This window comes from Typopeltis vanoorti, chromosome 7, assembly GCF_054136105.1.
Source record: "Typopeltis vanoorti isolate ZY-2024b chromosome 7, IOZ_Tvanoo_1.0, whole genome shotgun sequence".
NCBI lineage: Eukaryota > Metazoa > Arthropoda > Arachnida > Uropygi > Thelyphonidae > Typopeltis > Typopeltis vanoorti.
This window is the reverse complement of record NC_143555.1, coordinates 4,025,541-4,049,378: the sequence shown is the minus strand read 5'-3', so window position 1 is coordinate 4,049,378 and position 23,838 is coordinate 4,025,541. Positions and strand designations below refer to the sequence as shown.

General features: G+C 37.3%; 1 protein-coding gene across 4 annotated transcripts in view; it reads right to left on the bottom strand.

Annotated features, from left to right (window-relative positions):
• LOC150104456 (erlin-1-like) overlaps positions 1-23,838 on the bottom strand; it is a 354,949-nt gene that overhangs the window by 174,009 nt on the left and 157,102 nt on the right. For all 4 annotated transcript variants that reach the window (XM_090395630.1, XM_090395631.1, XM_090395634.1 and 1 more), the window contains exon 8: positions 3,712-3,844. In XM_090395630.1, coding sequence (XP_090251756.1) covers positions 3,712-3,844 — 133 coding nt within the window. The remainder of the gene's footprint in view (positions 1-3,711; positions 3,845-23,838) is intronic.

Below are 23,838 nucleotides of genomic sequence, written 5' to 3'. Positions count from 1 at the left end.
AATGTTTAAAAGGAGGGCTATAATCGCAAATGACTTTATGCGTGGGTTATGTATGACGAGTGGTGTGGAATTTGTGGATGTGTGGAGTGAGTTTGATGGGCGAAAGGATCTATATAAGATGGATGGCTTGCATTTGAATGGTTACGGTGTAAGAAGACTTGAGAAAGTGTTGCTGAATGTAGTGGATGTGCAAATTCAGGGAAACTAGATTTGTTAGGGGGGGGGGGGAGTAGAGATGCAGTCCTTATGGAGGCAGTTGAATGTAAGAATGTATATAATATGCCAGAGCAAATAAGGACAACAAATCTGAGTGGGATAGTTAATATAAGGCATCAAGGTAGGGTTGGGGCTAATGGGGGTCTTAAATTCATGTACATTAATACTAGGAGTATTAGGAACAAGAAGGAAGAGTTTTTGGCCATGGTTGGCACTTCCAGACCACAGGTTATAGGTATTAGTGAAACATGGCTGACTGTAGATGATATAACTGGTGGGATTGAATGTGATGGGTATAGTGTGTTCAGGAATGACAGAGAGAATAAAATGGGGGGAGGAGTATTGTTGATGATAGCTGATGAGCTCAAGCCAAGGAGAATAGAAGTTGAATTGCAGGATAGAGAAAAGAGCACATTTGAGGCCATTTGGTGTGAGATTGTGGCTAGCAGAACTAAATATACAATTGGGTGCTGCTATAGACCAGGTGATGGAAAAGATGGTGGTGACAGTATGCACAAGCAAATAGAAGAAATAGGTGGAAGGAGGGTGATTATTATGGGAGATTTCAACTATGGTCGCATTGATTGGAGTGAGGAGAGGACACACGGGAGGAAGGAACTGGATTTTATGCGGTTATTAAGGGATAACTATCTGCGACAGCATGTAATGGAAAATACTAGGGGTCAGAGAGTGCTTGACCTAGTAATTACATCTGAGGATTTGGCTGTAACAAATATGACCACATTGCCACCTATCGGTGAGAGTGATCATAGGGTCTTAACTTGGGAGGTGGCTAAAGGTGCAGAATTTTCAATTAAGACATGGTACATGTGGAATTATCAGGCTGGAAAGTATGACAAGCTTAGGAGTTTGATTGGTTCAGTGCCATGGCATGTACAACTGCAAGGACTAGAAGTTGATAGTGCATGGGAGGTAGTTAAGAAGTGTTTGCATGAAGCAATGGCTGACTGTATACCTAGAGTCCGAATAATAAATCAAGTAGGGGTTAAATGGATGAATAACACCATTAAGCTTGAGTTGCAAAAAAAGAAATGACTATGGAGGGAATTTAAGGAGAAGGGTGACCGGCAGGCACATGAACGGTATAAAGCACAGGCCAGAAGGGTGACGAGTGTGGTAAGAAAAGCAAAAAAGGATTACGAAAGAACATTGGCCATGCAGGCTAAAGAGAATCCTAAACAGTTTTTTAGATATGTAGCAAGTAAAAGGAAAAATGTACATGGCAGATTGATTTTAAAGAATGCCGATGGTAGGGAGGTAACTGAATCAGTTGAGATAGTTGAGTTACTGAGTGAGCACTTTGCAAAAGTATATCATCCAGGTGGTGACATTGCAGAAACGAATAAACTAGTAGATTATACGGGAATTGTGGTTAATGAAGTGGAGGTGAGTAGACTATTGCATAACCTCAATGTCAATACATCTGTGGGATTGGATGGTATACCAGCTCGTGTTGTACGAGAAGCAGCTAAAGAATTGTCAGTACCCTTGACCATTTTGTTTAATTTGAGTCTCGGGTCTGGGTTAGTCCCGAGCGGGTGGAAAGAGGGGAAAATAGTTCCACTGCATAAAGGTGGTTCCAGGACTGCTGTTGTAAATTACCGACCGATTAGCATATCAGGAATCATTGTCAAGGTCTTAGAGAAAATAGTCAAGAGGAAAATACAAGATTGGATAGAAGAAAATGGGATACTGTATCGGGGACAGCATGGTTTTATGAAGGGTAGGTCATGTCTCAGTAACTTGCTCACGTATTATAACACAGTGACGGCTGAACTGGATAAGTTCAGTGATTACGGTGATTTTACTGGACCTTGCCAAGGCCTTTGACAGGATTCCACATGGAATTCTAATCAGTAAATTGCAGCATATGGGAATGGACATAGGGTTGGTGAGATGGATAGGAGGGTGGTTGACGGAGAGATATCAGAGAGTGGTTTACTCGGGAGTAGAGTCCACAAGACGGCCTGTGACTAGTGGTGTGCCACAAGGATCTGTTCTTGGACCACTGCTATTTAATTTGTTCATAAATGATATAGGAAATGATCTGAGAGGAACAGTTCATTTGTTTGCGGATGATGCGAAGTTGGGTAGGGCAATAGTGAATGCAGATGACGTCAAAATTTTGCAGGATGATTTGGATAGATTGGAGGTCTGGGCTAAGGAGAATGGATGTCAGTTTAATGTGGCAAAATGTAAGGTTATGCATTTTGGGGTGAAAAGATTGGCGGCAGTTTACTGCATTGGTGGAACCGTGCTCCAGGAAATTGATGAGGCACGAGATTTAGGAGTGTTGGTAGATAAGGAATTGAAATTTAGGGGACACATTGCAAAAGTGACCAAAACAGCTCATCAAATCACTTGGTTGCTGAAGAATACGTTGACAAGCAGAGACAAGCAGGTTATTGTTCCTCTGTATCGAGCCTTGATAAGACCCCATCTAGACTACTGTGCTCAGATTTGGTCACCTAGGTTTCTTCTTGATGGGGAGGAGGTGGAGAGGATCCAGAGGCGAGTGACCAAGATGATAGCAGGTCTGTGGAATGAACCGTATGAGAACAGGTTGAGGATTTGTGGGTTGCAAAAATTGGTTGATAGGCGGAGGAGGGGAGATATGATTGAGACATTCAAATTACTGAAGGGTTTCTTAAAATTAATTCAGAAGATATTTTTGAGAAAAGGACTGGTTGTGGGAGGACTAGGGGACATCCATGGAAACTGGGCAAAAGTGTGGTTAGTAAAGGTGTTAGAGCTGGGTTCTTTACTTTTAGAGTAGTGAATGAGTGGAATGCGCTCCCTGAGTCTGTGACGGTGAATGAGTTTAAGGCGAGGTATGATAGATACTGTAAAAATGTCAAATAGTTGTGATGAATATGATTTGGGGCCTCCCTCGATGAGTCTAATGACTCCCTGGAGTTGCCCGTAATAATAATAATAATAATAATAATAATAAAGGATTAAACCAAGTATATAATTTCTTGGTATCTTTAATTTATAACTGCATAAATTCATTTTCCATTATACAATGTATCCTGATAGTTTAAGCTCCCTATTATGGGAGACCAACAAATCAAAAACCTTTGTAGTAAATAGAGTGATCATTACTATTACTAAATCATGTGAAATTTGGACTAAAAAAAAAAGTAGATACCATGTTATTACATATGAAATCTACTTATAGTAGATAAAATCTATTTACATGGGAATACTAATTATTCTCATGTAAGTAGATTCTAGTAATTATAGTACTAGAAATTATAGTATTCTATAATTTCTAGTACTGAGAATTCGACACAATGTTTAGATCAGAGTTATAAAATAATATTAATGTGCCTATGAATCATTTATAGACTGTTCAAAATAAGTGCTGATGTTTACAGCAACTTGTAAGTAAAACTGAATTCAATGGATTATATATTTAATAAACAAAGCATTTTTTTCCCCTAAAGGAAAGAGAATAAAACAGTTACTTACATGAGTTCATAATTTCTTCTTATTGTTTCTGGAATTTTGGGTTTAGTAACTCGTACAGCTTGAACATAAAGTCCTGGAGCCATTACATTTAAATCTTTCTGAAGTGCAATTTTCAGGTTCTCATCAATCTGATCTATAAATTTAATACCATTTCACTTATTCTATTACTTGCTGATGTATTCACAACACTATAATAGGAACAACTGATGCATTTATTAAATCAGCTGAGGCATTTATTAAATGATAAATTGTACATATTTGGTCTGATGTATTAAAATTTCTGATATTTCAATACTCTTGATTTTTTCTACAAATTGTTGAGAGTTTTTAATGTAGGTCTCTGTGTGTCTAATTGTTCTTTTCATTAATTTTGCCAGATGCTTTGCTAGTAAGTATGTAGGTGAGGATCTTCCATCAACTATTGGACGAAGAGGTACGTTATGTACGTTGGAATAATAGGATGTAATGATTTAAGTTGTTTTTTAAGTTCATCCGACCAATTTGTAGAAAAAATCAAGCGTATTAAAATATCAGAAACGGACATTATGGCTAGTCTTGATGTAGTGTCCTTATTCACTAATGTACCGATTGTAGAGGTAGTCAACATTCTGAAAGATCTTTTCCCTCAAGACATCACATGCCTGAAATCAAATTTCTTCAAATTTAACAACACTGCATACAAACAATCGGAAGGTCTAGCCATGGGTAGCCCCCTGTCACCATGTGCAGACCTTTTTATGGAAAAACTTGAAAAGGATATTCTTTCCACCATTTTACCAAAACCGTCAATTTGGTGGAGATATGTTGATGACGTGTTCATCATCTGGAAGGATACCATGGAAAACCTTCTCGTGTTTCTGCACAAAATCAACTCACTACACAATAAGATCAAATTCACTATAGAATTAGAGAAGAACAAAGAACTTCCTTTTCTTGACATCCTAGTGAGGAAAGAAGATAAAAATATCCAACTGTCCATTTACAAGAAACCCACAGATACAGGTAGATATCTACATTATTCATCCAACCATCATAGATCACAAAAACTCAGCATCATTCACATGCTCCGTAATAGAGCCTTAAGGTCTATTTCAAAAGAAGCAGATGTACAGAGAAAACTGTCACTAATAGCTAACACTCTATCTCTTAATGGATACCTTTCTAAGATTTTAAACAAATGGCTATTTCAAGACAACCACCAACAATGTGTTACGGTGCCCCAATATGTGTCCACAGCTGTCATTCCATATATTAATTCAGTTTCCACAAAATTGGTGAGAATGTTAAAAGCTCATAACATCAGGGGGGGTTTTAAACCAACTACCATGATCAGACAAATCTTAAGATCACCCAAAGATGAAGTACCTTTCTTCAAATGTCCTGGAGTATATGAAATTCCATGCACGTGTGGCCTTTCTTACATTGGTCAGACTTCTAGAAGTTTTGAAATAAGACAGAAGGAACATGTGGGGGATGTCAATCATAATAGAATCATCACATCTGGTTTAGCTCATCATTTCTCAACATCAAATTACGTTATAGATTGGAAAAACAGTTCTATGCCTTACATCGAGAATGATTACAGACACAGAACTTTAAAAGAAGCAGCTGTGGTACTACGCATAGGCAATAATTTAAATAGAAATCAAGGTATTATTCTTAAAGACATAGGGAAAAATCTTATCATCTCTCTCATTTCAACAGAACTACAATATGCAAAAAACTACACAACACGTGGTCATGTACCGGATTCTGACTGAAGCATTCGAACACATGCACGCTATCAAACATGAATGATCAAATGTAATGGCCTAACAGTTACTAAAGTGTATGTTTTAAATGTAACTTAATGTATTTGTTTTCACACCAGTTCAGCATTGAAAATGCTAGACAGTGGCTAGTGAAACTTGTTGGCTCTTTGTATATTTTATCATTTATCTTCTGGTCTTTTAATAATAAAAATTCTTTATTTTAAATCTGATGATATTCTACTGGTTTTCAACCAGCATCTTCAGAGTACAAAATGCTTGTCAAAAAAATGTAGGTAATAAAAATGAAGTACACAGTGAAATTCAGAACTGTGATGAAATAGAAATATGAACTAAAATCTTAGCAATCTCACCTTTGAGCTTAGACAAAGGTAGCCTATGGCCACTACATTCAGCCTTCCATTGGCCTTCCAAATTTTGAAGATATTATGGCCAAAATTTATCCTCTCCAGCTAGCCTTGTCTTTTGCAACTAACCTGCCTCTCTCCACCATTCCTAAGCCATCGTTCTTTCTTTCTTTCTTCTATCATTCTGCCAGCCTGGTTGGCTGAGTGGTTAGCATATCTGCTCTTCAGCCAAAAGGCTGCTGGTTCGAATCCCGCTGTGGGCATGGATGTTTGTGATTGTATGCGAAAATACTAGTGGTGGCCAGTAGATGGCATTCGTGTAGATGATGATGGTAGTTGTGGTTTGTTGTAGTTGGAGAACTGAGTGGTGGAGACGGAGTGGGTGCCGTCCCTCGATGAGTCTTTGGACTCCTTGGAGGTGTCATTGTAATAATAATAATTCTTTCAAACATTACCAATGAAATTTTTCTGCAGTCAATTCTCAGTATACGTATAATCCATTTCTGTCTTTTATTTCACTGGTGATACTTTTTCTTTTTTCTGTTTGCTGTGTATTTTATGTTGTTACTCATTATTTTTGTATACATTGTGGACAAATTATATCATCATCAAATTCCTGACGTGTACCCTCAAGGGATGTACAGGATATGATAGTACTACATGAAAAATTTACATGATTACTAACTTCCTATCTACAATTTTCCTCCAAATCAGTCTATTACTTGTCAAGACTCCAATATTATCATTATCAGATCTTACATTTCTATCGTGTAAGGCACATTGTACTGTATCAATCCACCTATATGTTGGTCTTCCTCTGGGTCGTTTTCCTGCCAACCTGGCAGAGAACACTTGTTTTACTAATCTTTCCTTGCCCATTCTGTTTAAGTGACCATACCACCTGAGATTAGCTCTGCTAACGCGCTCCTGGATGCCAACAATGTCAAGTTCTTTCCTAATATCTTCGTTTTTAATATGATATTGCCATTGATGCCATCTGTTCATGCCTCCAATCTTTCTCAGGACTCTCATATCTGCGGTCTCTAGTCAAGTGTTTTATTTCTGACCCAGCTTTCAGATCCATAATTAAAACTGGTTTGAACACTGTCTTGTATACAGCTAATTTAGTGTTCCGACTAATTTCTCTCTTATTCCATAGGAATTTATTCAAATGACTTCCTACCATACCAGCTTTGTTGATTCTGTTGTCTATTTCCATATTTAATTTACCATCTTCACTAAAAATAGTGCCTAAGTAGCTGAAATGTTTTACTTGTTCCACAGGTTCCCGGTTCACAACACAGTTGACATTTTCAACAATTCTACCTATTTTCATTGTCTTTGTCTTTTTAATGTTGACCTTCATACCATATCTATTACAACAGTTATATTCTAACTTCAATTCTAACTGCTGACTTACAACTCAAATACAGACTGAGTATTGCTTGATATAATGCCCCATTGACACCATATAACTGTAGCATATAGAATAGCTTCTCTCTTGGCACCTTATCATATGCCTTTTCCAGATCGACAAAACTTAAACACAAATCTTTGTTATATTCCCATGCTTTCTCGACTATTTGTCATAAAGTGAAGATCTGATCCTGACAGCCTCTATTTGGCCTGAATCCAGCTTGTTCTTCACCAAGCTTTTCTTCCACAATTCTTCTCAACCGTTTCTCAAGTATACTTGCATAGATCTTGCCAGGAACACTCAGTAGGGAAATACCTCTGTAATTCTCACATTCAGTTTTATTTCCCTTTTTATATATGGGCGCTATTAGAGCTCTATTCCAATCATCGGGAATTTGTCCCTCTGTCCAGGCTTTCTGAACTATGCAGTGCAGCCACTGTAAGAGTTTTATACCCATATTCCAGCATTTCTGGTCGAATATCATCTATTCCTTCTGTCTTTCCACATTTCAAGCCTTTGATGGCTTTTTCTACTTCAAGTATGGATATGTATTCCTAACAGAATGCCTGTTGAGTGTTTTTTCCCACTGTGCTATCACTGCTTGTATCATTTAGCAATTTTTCGAAGTAATTATTCCATACTTCAAGGATATCTTTTTTCCTATTATATTTATGGCTATTTTGCCTGCTTCTGTCAGAACACATCCTGTCTGAAAAGATGTGTTCAGACGACGATCAAGCAATAGTCAAAACGGACTGCACCCTGTCAACCCACTCTAAAATTTAGTTGCTGCTTTCAACCCCTTCACCCTTTCCCACCCTACATAAATATAAAAAAATGCTCCGCCCACCCCCAATAATATAATATATGTATATATATTATTCAAAAAACCTGGGTTCTTTCCATTTCTATTTAATTCTCCCACATTGCCTACCCCCCCCACACACACACAGTAGTTTGGACATCACAGAAAGAAGAAAAGCCACAACACCCAGAAAAAGGTATGTGTAAATTTCTCTCCCTTTATGCTACATATATTTATTGGTAAATATACATCTACAATGAGCTAAGAATCGGTGAGTAAAAAGCCAATGACATTTAAACACGGGCACTCCTAAACAGAAGCAGGCAAAATAGCCGTAATTATAATAGTTTGTTAAGAGGAGTAACATAGGAGTTTTCCCAGAAATAATATCCATCTTTTTCTCCTGTTTTCATGTCACCTTTATCATCTCTAACTCCTTTTACAACACTCTTTCCTTCATTTCTAAGCTTCTTCAACAACCTCCAGAATATATTACCACCTTCTTGATATTTATTTTCTATGTTCTTGCCGAAGTCCTCCCATGACTTCTGTTTAGCTAGTTTTACACAATGTTTCACTTTCTTACATTTGTCTCTGTATTCTCTAAGAGCAAAAGCTGACTAATTTGCGAGGAACTTTCGATATGATTTCTTCTTTTCCTTCACTGCCTCTTTAACCTCCTGTGTCCACCATGGAGTCCTGATTTTTCTATCCTTGCAGACAACCTTACCACATGCCTCTCTGGCTGAATCAATCAGTGTTTTCTTCAAGGCTTGCCACTGAATCTCCAAGGTTTGATTGCTGTTCTCAAAGTCTTTCATTTTATTTTTCAATAATCTTTGTGTATTTTAGTCTACAGTTCACATCTGAGAGTTGCTCAACTTTTATTCGCTTTAAAACTTTCTTACATGTTGTTCTTTTCAATATGAAATTCAATTTTATCCTGCTCAAGACTAAATAGTGATTGCTTCCCATTTCAAATCCTCTCTATACTCTGGTGTTCTGCACCAGGGAGAAAACATCACTATCAACAATAACATGGTCAATGAGACTTTTCTTATTCCTTGCCTCCATGTGAATTTGTGCACATTTTTATGTTGGAACATGGTGTCAGTAATAACCTGTCCATGTCCGGAGCAGAAATCCAGCAGGTATTTGTCATTATTATTAACTTTGCTCTTTTCTCCAAATTTTCCCAAAATAATTTTGTATGTCTGACAATCATTTCCTACTCTGCTATTCAGATCCTCAACAAGGACCAACTTTTTCTTTTTCATTGTGTCAGTTGCTTTTTCTAAAGCATCAAAAAACTTCTCCACTTCTACCTTAGTAGAACCTTCTGTGGGACCATAGGCACAAATAAGTCTCATTGTCCAATTCCCCATTTTGATATTTGTCCACATCACTCTATTTGAGATGCCTGCCATTCAAGAAGACTAGCCTTGTATTTTGTGTTGAATACTATGACTACTCTTCCTTTTCCTTGATTGTCATTGTCCGAATATAACATTTTGTATTTATTGCTAAGAAAGATCTCACCGGTTTTTGTCTTTTTTGTTTCAGTCACCTCTATTATGTTGATCTGGTACTTATCTAATTCCTCAGCTAGCTCCATTCAGGCTTCTTCTGTTGATAGTACCGATCTTTAACTCTGGTGATGTTGAGTTGGGGTGTGTTTTCAGATTTGTTCCAGTAGCTAACTTTTCGTTGTTTGCCCTGGTTCCCTGGCGAATACAATGGGAGCCTTGTTTAACTGGGCAACGCCCCAGCCAGCATGAAATTTTGTCATGTTGTACCATCATTTTGTATTTTGGTTTAACCAATAAGAATACAATTTGGTCGGCTAAATCCCAAATTGCCAGCCCATCCTCGTTCTTTCAGTATCCAGGTAGATACCCAACAGGGTGCACCACGAGAAGGTGAGGATTGGGCATTAGGTCAGAAGCCTTGGCTGGTTCTCCGCATTCCTTTAAAGGCTATGTGGAGGTCTTCTCTCAGTTATACAGCTTTGACCCTTAAGCACCCCGACAAATTATATTTAATATTTTATCAAAACATTTGTTATCAAACTATTTTAATTTGGGTTCCTGTTTCATTTATTTCATAAAAATGTTTTCATTTTGGTTTTATTTTGATATTTGGGTGATTTCAAATGTTTATAGGTAGCTTATATGTTGTATTTTCTTCTAGCTGACCATGTTGAGAATATTTTTCACACGAAATGAGAATACTGAAAAATATTGTATATTACCCCTTGATGGGCATAGGTACAAAGGAAGCGGGAACAAAGAACAACAACAACAAATAAAAATATATCAAATGCTGCTTGTGTGATATTCCAGAATTATTTAGTAGAAGTAATGTCTAAATGTATTCTAAAGGTCAGAAGGTTAAATAAGGTAGTGGATGAGTGAAGAGATTAAGCATGCAATACAGAGAAAGAAGACATTATAGAGGCAACATCAGATGAGTGGTAATTGTCAATTTCATGAGGAGTACAAAGAATAGTGCGGGAAGGCGACTCAGCAATATGAGCAGCAGTTAGTTAATGAAACTAAAAAAAAAAAAAAAAAAAACGTCCTAGGGAGTTCTTTCGATAAGTCAGCAAAAAGACACTGAACGGAGAAAATGACAAGGACAACTACTGCAGACGATATAGTTGAGATATTTAATGAGCAGTTCATAAAGGTCTTTCATCCTTGTGAGTGTGACATCATGAAGAGTTTGAGAGCAGTGGATGAGGAGGAAGAAAGACTGACTGTGAGTGAGCAAGAGGTATATGGGGAATTGAGCGAACTTGATGTTAATAAGGCTGTGGGACTTGATGATATATCATCACGTGAAGGAATGTGCCACAGAGTTGACATATGCCTTGGGATATTTGTGTAATATGAATCTCACACTGGGTCAAGTTCTGAAGGCGTGGAAGGAAATAAAAATTGTACTGCTTCATATGGGAGGTGACAGAACTCAAGCATCAAATTATAGGCAAATCTGTGTGTCAGGCGTTGCCTAGTAAGAACCATGATATAGAACTGGGTTGAAAACAGTTGGAGGGAAGTCATATTTCAGAAATCTGCTTCCTTATTACAATAAGGTGAGCAGCATTGGACAAGGAAAATGGATATACAGTAGTATACTTAGATTTTTGCAAAGGCTTTTGATAGATTCCCCATATGATTAGTTGATAATGAAACTAGAGTGAACGGGGTTAGATATTAGATTAGTGCACTGGATAGGAGATTGGCTATCTGATAGATATCAGCAAGTTGTGTATGGGAGAGTAATACCCTAGAAGAGGAAAGTCACTAGTAGTGTGCCTCAGGGGTCTGTTTTAAGGCCATTGCTGTTTAACCTGCATCTTAAAGATGCTGTGGAGAATTTTAATGGGGATATTCAGTTGTGTGCAGATGATGCAAAGTGGGAAGAACTATGAGGAGTAGAGCAGGTCTTCTGGTCTTCTTGTAAGGTCAGAACACCTGCTCTAGACTTCGTGAATAAGCATGGGAGTGGGGATGCCAGTTGATCATTGCAAAATGTAGTTTTAAATTTTGAAAAATAATGATGGATGTAGAATTTACCCTTTGTGGGAGATATATGTGTGGGGGTGATGGTGGATAGGGATCTAAATTTAGAAGATACACCCCAAAATTGTGAGGACAATGCAATGAATTCTGGCAATGATGCAGGGGACACTCACTTGTAAAAGTAAAGAGATTCTTGTTCCATTGTATAAGGCCTCGATTAGGTCACATATAGCTACTGTACATAGATTTAGTCATCTGGTTTTCAAAGGGCTGAGGACATATTGGAAAGAGTCCAGAGGTGATTGACTATGGTAATTTCAGATCTCGGGAATGTTGAGTATGAAGAAAGGTTGAGAAGATGCAAATGGCAGAGTCTGGTGGACAAGAGGAAGAGGAGAGATATGATAGAGACATAAGTTGGTAAGGGATGTTATAAGATTAATGTTGAAGAGTTTTTTCATAAAGTGGTGGGAAATGGAGAAGGAGAACAAGAGGCTATCCCTGGAGAGTGTGAACAAGGGAGTGAGAAACAGGTTTTGTTGCATGGAGAGCTGTGAATGATTTGAATGCATTGCCTGAGATTGCTGCGTTTGCAGAGAATTTGAATATACACACATTTGTATCTGCTAAGAATGACAAAAAGAACAAAGTATGGTTATTAAACCAAACATGGAAATTCACAGAAAAAAAAAGTACAAAACTGAAACTGTTTGAAAATGTTAAGTCTCAGAGAACTAAAGAAATCTGTTATAGATGGAGAGAGAGCATACTGATAGGATTTTAAATGTAGAAAACAATATAACTAATATAATATGAACTACAACAATGTAGGAACCCCTGTAAGTAATGATTTAAATATTACTCTAGAACTAATATCCAAAAATGAAATATGTAAGAGAGATGAAAAATGTAAAGGCATGTAGCAAGGATAATACTGCAAAAGAAATGTTTATGATAAATAAAGAACTGTGTTGATAATTTGCAAGTGATCTTTAATCAAGGATATGGAGTGAAAAGATACCTACACAATGGAAAAGAGCAATGATAATTCCAAAGATCACTGATTTCACTATAAGATATTATTAGGAAAATTTTACAAAAATATTTCATAAATGGGATCAGATTCATCGTTCATGGGAGGTCAATGTCAGCCCATACAAAGAATATTATACAATGCCTTAAACTCATCTGCCATTTGTACTTTTACCATCTTCTCAGGTAATGCATTCCATGCTCCTACCACTCTCCCTCCATGTAAAAAATGTACTTCTTATCCTTTTGCTCACTACTTCATTTTATGACTGTCATGGATGGCGTTTGTCTACCATCTGAAAATCCCTAACATTAATCCAATAATAGCTCTTCAACAACTTAAATGCCCCAATCATACCCTCCATTCCTTCTGTTCACTGAACTCTGAAGTCTGCATGCTCTCAGTTTATCCTCATAATCATCATTGTATATCCTGATATATACAATGATGTATATCAGGATACAATCCTGATATATCATTTTTGTTACCCATATCTGAACTCTTCCCCCTTCAGATCCTGATGACCAGATCTGAGCACAGAAATGTAGATGTGGTCTGATCAAAACTTTATAAAATAGGGATCACCACCCTTTTATCTCTCATGGTCAATGTCCTCCTCAATATTACAGTAATTCTTTGCATTATTTTCACAACCTTTGCAACTTGTCCTCTGAATTTAAAATTTCTATCTACAATCATCCCAAGATCCCTTGTTTCCTTTTCTTCTTCCAGTATAATTCCACCAAGTGAGTATGAAGCATCCCATTTTGTGGATCCCAAATTTCAAAATCTTACATTTAGTTGATTTAAACTGACAACCAAATTCATTTGCCAACCTTTCAAGCTTATTCAAATCCTCTTGAAAAGCCAAAACATCAGCAAAATTAAAAATAACCCTTTTTTAACTGAAGGTTAAAAAGTCCTTTGGCTTTTTAATCTTCAGGTGAATTAGCTAGTCTCATACAGAGTAAGAGGGTTTTTCTTCCCTCAGAACAGGCAAACTGGCCATTAGAACACATGCAATTAACATACATAACAAACTGGCCTCATATCCTCAGTTGTTTCGGCTGTAAATCTAAATAAACCAAACCAAACCAAACCAAACTCTACTGCTGGTCTGCATAAATAATATTCCCACTGTCTGCACAATTGTAAATACAAGTTCTTATCAATTTCTGCAAAATCTTAACAACTACAGAAATAGGCCTATAGTATGATATTTCCATTGCCTTCCACTCTCAAGGAACCTGTCTCACTGCACGACTTTCATCACACAGTCAAGTTATGACACCCTCAGTTCCATAGCACAGTTTTTTAAAACATGTAGTGAAATTTCATTACTCTTTATCTCTCTAGGAATAAAGGCTGCTGCATCATGATGGAACACTTAATTAAGTGATAATTAAAGAGCTTAACTATGTCATCTGCATTGGTCATCCAAGTCCCCATCTTGCAAGGATGGTGACTTGGGTAATTCACCCATAAAAACTTCTTGGGATTCTTCTTGGATTGCAGTGCTATTCTCCTCTTGTATTCTAATTTTTATCTCCTTATAATACTAGTCACTTTCCTAGCATAAGCCTTATATTCCTCATGCAACGCTTAATTGGAACACTTAATTAAGTGATAATTAAAGAGCTTAACTATGTCATCTGCATTGGTCATCCAAGTCCCCATCTTGCAAGGATGGTGACTTGGGTAATTCACCCATAAAAACTTCTTGGGATTCTTCTTGGATTGCAGTGCTATTCTCCTCTTGTATTCTAATTTTTATCTCCTTATAATACTAGTCACTTTCCTAGCATAAGCCTTATATTCCTCATGCAACTCTTCACCACCTCTCTCTCTTTATATGTCTTCCCTAACCTATTTTTCACTTGCAATTACTGTTTAATTTCTCTAATTATCCACTTGACTCCATATTGCATTATCTTCTTTACTCAAGGTATATTATCTGCATTGCTGTCAACAATTATTTCTTAAGTATCTCCTATGCACAATTGATCTTTAATGAAATTTAATGTTACAGCTGAGTTGGATATTTTATAACAGTGTTACAGCCAAATTGAATAACAGGAATGGATATATTATGATACTGTTTGACTTTGATAGGACGAAAGGTTGTTCCACAAACTGAAAAATATGGGAGTGGGATATAAACTGTTGACTTGGATAAGTAGGTGCCTAATGGACAGGTATAAAAAATATTATTATTATTATTATTATTTAGGTCTCCAAGGAGTCAAAAGACTCATCACAGGAGGTCCTTCCTAGGAAACACAAAGTCTATCATACCACTCCTTAAACTCATTGACCGTTCTTGCTCTCACCACTCTATCAGGCAATGCATCCCACGGTTCAACCCCCCTCCATGCAAAGAAACCACTCCTCACCCTCTTGCTTACCGTTTCCTTTTTGTAACTTCCAGGGATGGCCCCTTATCATCACTCCTTCTTGCTGTTCAACCATGTGAAACAACTCCCAAGTGTCAACCCTGTAACCACCTCTCAATAGTTTAAAAGGCTCAATCATATCACCTCCCCTTCTTCTATCCACCAAACTCTGTAGTCCACATTCCCTCAGCCGATCCTCATAACTAACATTGTACAGTCCTGAAACTGTCTTTGTTATCCACCTCTGTACCCTTTCCACATTTAATTTATCCCCTTCAAATCCTGGGGACCTAATCTGAGAACAATAGCCTAAGTGTGGTCTGATCAGGGTCTTATACAACAGAATGATAACTCTTTTATCTCTGCAGGTCAGCATTCGTCTCATTATTGCAGCAATACCTTCACCACCTTTGCAATATGTCCCTTGAATTTCAAGTTTCTATCAATCATCAACCCCAGATCTCTTGTCTCCCCTACTTCCTCCAGTATATCTCCTGCAATAGCGTATGCAGCGTCTCAAACCTCAGGATCTTATATTTTGCTGCATTAAACCAATACCCCATTCATTTGCCCATCTGTCTAGCTTATTCAAATCCTCTTGCATGGCTACCACATCTGCACTATTACTAATAACCCAGTCCAGCTTCACATCATCTGCAAACAACTGAATATCCCACTGGAAATCCACTGACAATGTCATCCATATGAAGGTTAAACAATATAGGTCCCAGTACTGAGCCCTGTGGGACCCCACTTGTAACCCTCTGCTCCTTGAAATTGCCCCACCATACACAACTCTCTGATACTTATCGGACAGCCAATCCTGAATCCAGTTGACCAATCTGACATCCAAACCCATGTGCTGCAACTTAAATATCAGCTTATCATGTGGCACCCTGTCAAATGCCTTCACTAAATCCAAGAAAATGGCATATATGCCTTTCCCTCATCTACTGCTCTTGTAACTTTATTATAAAAGGCTAGCATATTACTAAAACAAGAGCCCCCCCCCCCCCCCCTCACAAATCCATGTTGACTCTCACAAATAACATTACCCCCATCTGCCCAATGCTGTATACGGTCCCTCACTAATTTTTCCAAGATCTTAACAGCTACTGATGACACACAAATTGGCCTATAATTAGACACTTCCAGTCTGCTACTGCCCTTATGCAATGGCACTATCTCACCTTCCTTCCTTCCCTGGGCACTTTTCCCATAGCCAGACTTTCACTGAAAAGCCATGTCAAAGGCACTGTCACTTCCTTTGACAGTGTCAAAGGAGATGTCAGTTCCTTAGCATCTTCTCTCAAAATCCGTGGTGAAATACCATCCAGTACCACAGCTTTACTGACATCCAGAGTACTCAGCATCTGGAACACACTCTCCTCCTGCACTTCTAAACCTTGAACCTGCCCTATCGCTCAATATTAAAATTTACTCCTCCAGGATGAAATACTCCAATAAAGTGTTCATTGAACAATTCCGCTATCTCTGCATCAGTCACTCTATTCCAATTTTTAGCCCACGATATCATTCTTTCACAATCATTTCTCCTCCTACTGGACACATAGCTAAAAAATTCCCTAGGATTTTCTTTGGATGTTAGGGCCAATCCCTTCTCATATTCCAGTTTCGTCTTCCTTACCATACTAGTTACTCTCCTGGCCTGTGTCTTATATTCTTCATGCATCTGCTCCTCACCTGTCTTCTTATATCTATCTCTTCCATAGCCTCTTTTTCACATACAGCTCCTGTTTAATATTGCTTGTCATTCACTTTACTCCAAATTGTGTCCTCTTCTTCACTTGTGGAATATAGCTTACTATTGCTGCGAACAAATATTCCTTCACAATTTCCCAAGCACTAATGATATCCCGGTCTTGCAGTTCCTCCCTCCATGAAACTTCCCCAAGTTGATATCTAAGACTACTGTAATCACCCCTGCCTTATAATTCCACATATGTTCCCATCTCTTTGATACTCCTGCATGTCTATTCATCTTCCAAGTCAAAACCACATGGTCACTCTCTCTCCAACTGATGGGAGGGATGTCATCTCAGTTATTATCAACTCTTCTGATGCTATGACCAAATCCAAAACTCTTGAACCTCTTGTTCCCTCTTTACATGTTGCCTAAGATATTTGTTCCTCAAGAATTCTAGAAATTTCATTCCCTTATTGCTACATGCATCTTCCTCTCCCTAATTTATACTGCTGTGGTTAAAATCTCCCATAACAATCATTCTTCTTGCACTTGCCAAGCTCAACTGTTTAAACATCTCCTCGTCCCCCACCCTCTGTGCTCCTTGGTTTGTAGCAAACCCCACTAAATATCCTGTCTTGCCCACCTCTACATCACACCATATGCTTTCAAAATCATTAGTGTCACTGCCTTCCAAAGCCTCCACTCTTAAAGGACACAAGTTGTCACTTATCATAAGAAATACTCCATCACTACGCTTTCCCTTTCTATCCTGCTGAAAAATGCTGTACCCTGCTACTTCTATTCCTATTATTATATCCTCTTCTGTCAACCACGTCTCAGTGATCCCCATAATCTTTGGCCAGGTTGATGCTATCAGCACCACCAATTCCTCTCCTTTATTCCGGATACTCCTGGCATTAGTATAAAGCGTATAAATGCAACGACGTCTATACCTCGCATTATCCCCTCTAGACTCACCGTTACCTGATGTTGTCCCCCCCCCCTCACTAAAGTACCCTTTCCCACAAGAGGCCACCCCTTCTACCATCCACCTTGAGCATTCTAGTTTCCCTGCATTGACTCGTTCAGAACAGCAATCTCTCCAGATGCCTACATCCTTCTTCATTCAAATGCAAGCAGTCTCTCACATAACCTCGCTTAATGCAATTAATTAATCCATCAATTAATGCGCACTAAGCAAATACAGTAAACAATAGGAATAATTATAATTCATCCATCTGTTAGCAAAAATTTGAAAACAAATTACAGTGTAAGCTATATTAGAGGATAAAATCATCAAAGTAAATAAAAATCAATTGCTTAAATTTTTATTTAATGTAACATTTGATTCACTACTTTTTTACAAAAAAAATTAGGTAAAGATGTTTGAATTGTGCTTGACTTTTTCATCTTGTCATGCAATTTGCGATAACCGGTGATCGCTTTATCAAGATTTTACTGCACTGTAAAGCTTCATTCCATATCTGGATCAGCATCAAACAAAATTTCCTCCGCATGCTCAATGTGATTGAAAACTATCTAAATTTGAGCTAGTTTTCAATCACACTGAAATTTTCACATTGAATCACATTGTAATTTTCAATCACAAAAGTTAGCTAAGAAGCTAACTTTTACAGTTAGCTTCTTAGTCATAACATACTCTTTTTGTTCGCACTCCATTTCTTCTTCTTCATATGCACACTGTTCTTCTAGTTGAAGGAGCTCATTCTCGCTTAAATGTTCTGAATGGGAATCAAGGAAGTTTCTCATATCTTCATTATCCAATTCATTAAATCCAAGTTCTTTTCCAATTGTGCTGATTTCATCAATAATGTAGATCTCGAATTTTGCACATGATAAACTAACATAGGCCTGAGTTTAAAGTTGCCTTCTGCATTGCCTCCTAATAAAAGCGTAAGATGATCTTTAGATACTCTATATCCTGGTTGTGATGTTTCTGTTTTAGCTAGGAAAGTTTTTATTGGTATGTTTTCAAAAGAAACTAGTTTCGTCAACGTTGAATATTTGATGATCGTCATAACCACCCTCATGAATTATACTCTGCAATTCTTTAGGAAACTTGGCCACAGTATCTTTATCAGCACTAGCAGATTCCTCAGTTATTCTTGCATGATGCAGCCCAGTTTGATTTTTAAAATGGTCAAACGATTCTAAACTTGCATTAAAGCTTTCACATTCCTCTTGAAATTTGGTCTCTTTCAATGAGGTAAAAATATTGAGAGCTTTTGCCTGAATATTCCTTGTACTAAGAGGTATTCTTTGTGGTTATAATCTCAGTCCAGAGTGATAGAAGACGCTCCATCTCGATCATTAAATGGCTTCTATCTTGGATAATCTGCATGCTTAAAGAACCAGTGGCAACTTTTCCTTGTTCTTTGTATTCTTTGCCCTTATTTAATATAGTCCAAACTGTAGACTCACTGTATCCCGGGTCTTGCACAATCATTGTATTACTAGCGCCACTTTGAAGTCTCTTAATGACTTCCAGCTTTTCTGCTCACTGCAGGTTGACGACAAAAAATTTTGCATAACATAAAAAAAATCGCATTAACTGATTAATCACTCGCTTAAAGTGGGAAATAGTTTCATTTCAGCCAATCATGCTAAGTGATTATCGCACATATCAAATTCGCATGAAGCAAGGTTTTCCTTTATACGGTGGGTGTAAATCTTCCAGATCTAAGATCACCAGTAACACTCCTTGGACCACTGTTGTTCAATCTATTATTATTATTAAACAAGACCTCATGGAGTCAAAGACTCATCTAGGATCGATATTGGGAAATATCAGCAGATATTCAATTATTTGCTGATGATGCAAAGATAGGCAGAGCAATCAGGGATGCTACTGGTATACAGTACTTAGAGCGATCTGAATAAAGTGGAACAGTGGGCAAATGATAATGGCTATCAATTCAAAGTTAATATGTGTAAAGTTATGCAATTTGGTGTAATGAGATATCCAACAACATATATTGGTGGGATTATGCTATGAGAAACTGATGAGGAAGTTTTTAGCTACATGAAAGTCACATAGCAAAAACTGCAAATACAACAGTGAGGATAATTGTGATGTTAAAACAAATATTGATATGTAAGGATATGGAAGTCATTTTACACTTTCCAAGGCCTCGATATGATAACACACGAACTACTGTGCACAGATTTGGTCCCCTCTATTTTGAGAGGTTAGGAAGCTATGGAAAGAAAGAAGAGTTACAAAGATTATATTAAGATTACAGAATGTAGATTATGAGGACGGATTGAGAAATGTGGTGGAACTGCAGACACTGGTAAGGAGAAGAACAAGGGATGTGACAGAAGTCTATAAACTTTTGAATGGGTGTTATAAGATTATCATCTCATTAAATTTTTCACTAAATGGAAGGTGAGGAGAGAGAACATGGGACATACATGGATAGGAGAAGAGAACAGAAGAGTTCTTGTATGGTTAAGAAAGGCGTAGGAATTATATTTTCCTTTCAGAAGGGTGAGTGGAACAGTTTGCATGTAGTATTATAATAATTTAGTTTAATCCTTTATCCAAGTGTGAGCAAACAAAGTTTGCAACTACCTTACCCCAGTCCTGAAGATATTTTCAGGTGCAAACTTTGTTTGCTTACACTTGGATAAAGGATTAAACTAAATTTATTATAGTCTAACCAAGTGAAAAATAAACTTTCAACTGCATGTAGTATTGGTGAATGCATCTAGTGTGAATAAGTTTAAGAGAAGGTATGATAGCCTGTGTGAGTAATGTACAGCCTCCCTCAATAAGTCCTTGACTCCCTGGAGGTCTCAGATGATGATAATGATGATGATGATAATAATAATAATAATTATTATTATCTGACACCTCCAGGAAGTTAAGGACTCATTGATGGAGGCTATAAATCACCCAAACCAGCTGTCATACCTTCTGCTAAATTCATTCACAACTATTCCACACACTCACTGATATCTGGGGGGGGGACCTAGCTTTTACCCCTTTTCTTGACTGTGAACAACAAACTTAACTTCCATGGATGCACCCGTGTTCTCCCCCCCCCTCATATAATGAAAAATTTCCTAAGATGATATCCTATAACACCCATTCAAAAGTTTATAAATCTCTATCATATCAGTCCCCTTTCTCCTGTTAACCAGAGTCTGCAATTCACATCCTCACAATCTAAATCCTATAATCCAGATATGATCTTAGTAACTCTTCTTTGCACCCTTTCCACAGCTTCTTTATCCAGTTGGGAGACCAAATCTGTGCAATATAATCCAGATGTGGTCTTATCAAAGTCTTATAAAGAGGCAAAATGACTTCCTTATCCTTACATGTCAAGGTTTGCTTGAACATAGCAATTATCCTCTGAGTTGTATTTGCAAATTTTGCTATGTAACCTTTGAACTTCAAATTCCTATCCACCAATACACCAAAATCCCTTGCCTCCTCAGTTCCTTGTAGCATAACCCTGCTAATATAATATGCCACTTGAACTCTAATCATGCCAAAGTGCATAACTTTACACTTACTAACAATACACAGATAGCCATTTTTGTTTGTCCAAATTTCCAGCCTGTTCAAATTATTTTTGTAAGTGTTGAATATCAGTATGGATAACATCAGTATAGTAGTGTTGAACTTTTCAAGGAGCGGATATAGATTCGGATCATAGCTTAGTGATTGCAAACATCAAGTTGAAATTAAAAAGAAAATATAAATCCCATCATCAGAAATGAAGAGATGCAGCAAGAATAAATGAAGCAGAAATAGGAAGAGGGTACAGACAATGATAGAAGAGAAACTTAAAAGTGTGGACAAAGAAAAAAATTCAAATCTAAGAGTGAAAGAAGTAACGAAGGCGATAGAAGATGCAGTTGTAGAAACAGTACCAGAAGAAGAGAAGATCAAGAAGTGGATTATACAAGAAACACTGAAGTCAGTACAGGATAAAAGAATGTTGAACATAAGAATGGATACATAACAAATAGAGAAGCATTATAGAAGAAAGTGTAATGAGATGAAAAAAGCAGTCAGAATGGATAAGATGAAATGGTTAGAAGCCTAATGCAATAATACAGAACAGCACCATGGAGAGAATAAAACTAGGGTGGTGTACAAAATAGTCAGAACTATTGATAAAAGATGGCAACCAAAACAGATCACATTTAAAGATGAAAAAGGCTAAGTATTGATGAATAAAGATAAAATTATACAAGATAATTGTACAGAATTGTACAAGATAAAATTGATATCTTGTCCACTGGACAAGATACTGTAGTGAGCTATATGAAGAAAAACTAGATTTAGATGGAGTTGGGAAACTGATTGAAGAATTGACAGGAAGAAGAAGACAGGTAATGAGTATGACATGGACATTTTAAGAGGAGAGGTAGAAAAAACATAGGAAGGGTAAAACACAACAAGGCTGGCCTGGTTGGCTGAGTGGTTAGCGTATCTGCTCTCCAGCCAAAAGGCTGTGGGTTCGAATCCCACCGTGGGTATGGATGATTGTCTGTGGAAATACTAGTGGTGGTGGGGTGCGGTAATATGTAACATGGTATGAAAGGAAGGGAAAATGCCAGAGGAGTGGGTGAAATCCATATTAGTGACATTATACAAGAAAGAAAATAAGCTTGAATGTAAAAATTATAGAACAATTGCTTTAACAAGTCACCTCAGTAAGGTAATGATGATGATATTGACAGAAAGATTGAGAACACAATTGGAAGCATATCTTGTAGATGAGCAAGCAGGATTTAGGAAAGATAGAAGTACAATTCAGCAGGTTTTGACAATACAGTTAATAGCAGAGAAAGCTAGGAGAAAAAACAAAAACATATATATTTGCTTCTTTGTTGATTTTCAGAAAGCATTTGATAGCAATGACCAGAAAGTGACATTAGTAATGCTAGAATCCTATGGAATTGACAGAAGACTAATAACCATATTAAAAGATGTTTATAAGAATGCAATGGCAGCAGTTAGAATAGGTGAGGATTTGGAAAAATGGTTCAAAACAAGTAGAGGTACTAGACAGGGAGACCCAATATCACCAAGCGTTTTCATCGCACATTTAGAAAGAGCAATGGACAAAATGAAAGAAGATGCAAAAGGAATACCAGTACACGGAATGAGAATTAACAACCTGAGATTTGCAGATGATTTTTTTTTATTATTGAAGAAGACAAATGAGAACTGGAAAAAACGCTGAAACTATTAAATGAGGAAGGGAAGAGATTTGGACTTGTTAGGAACTTTGAAAAAACAAAAAGACAATGTTATTTGGTGAGAAGAACATGAAACAAAAGATACACGTTGATGGAATTGATATAGAAAATGTAGAACAATTTACATATTTGGGAAGTAAACTGACATATGATTTCCACTGTAAAAAAAAAATAAAGATCAGGATTGCAAAGGGAAGAACAAATCTGAAACATGCATCTTTAGTGGTGTACTGTATGAATCTGAAACATGGGTAATAAATACAGAATCAAGAAAAGAATTTTGGCATTTGACAGAACTTGTTACAGGAAGATTCTAAGAATAGGATGGGTACAGAAAATCACAAATAAAGTGCTCTCTCAGAAGACACAACCAAAGGGAATCTAATGCAGAAGATTATACAAAGGAAGCTGCAATCATTTGGACACATTTCCAGAATGAGTGAGGACCGAAAGATAAAGACATTCATGTTTGGTATTATGGATGGTGTAAACAGAAGAGGTAGACCATACAGAGAATGGATAGACGGCATAAAGGACTGATGTGGAATGGGGTTACAGAAACTGCGACACTGTGCACTGGAGAAAAAGAAAGGTGGAAGAAGATAGTGAAGAAAGCATTGGACACCAATGGGCAGTGAGCCCATGGTTCATGCTGCTGACGATGAACAGCAGTAGCATCCCTGATTGACGTGCCTATCTTTGCATCATTGGCAAACAATTGCATGTCTCAACGTGTGGACAGACTTATGTGTTCGTCGTACATGTTGTTTATTTTTTAACGGTATATATTAGAACACAGAGAAATAAGTATTTAATTAATTTATTAACTTATTGCTGATATTTCGCTGGTGTTATAACCAGCATCTTCAGAGCACAAAAACACAG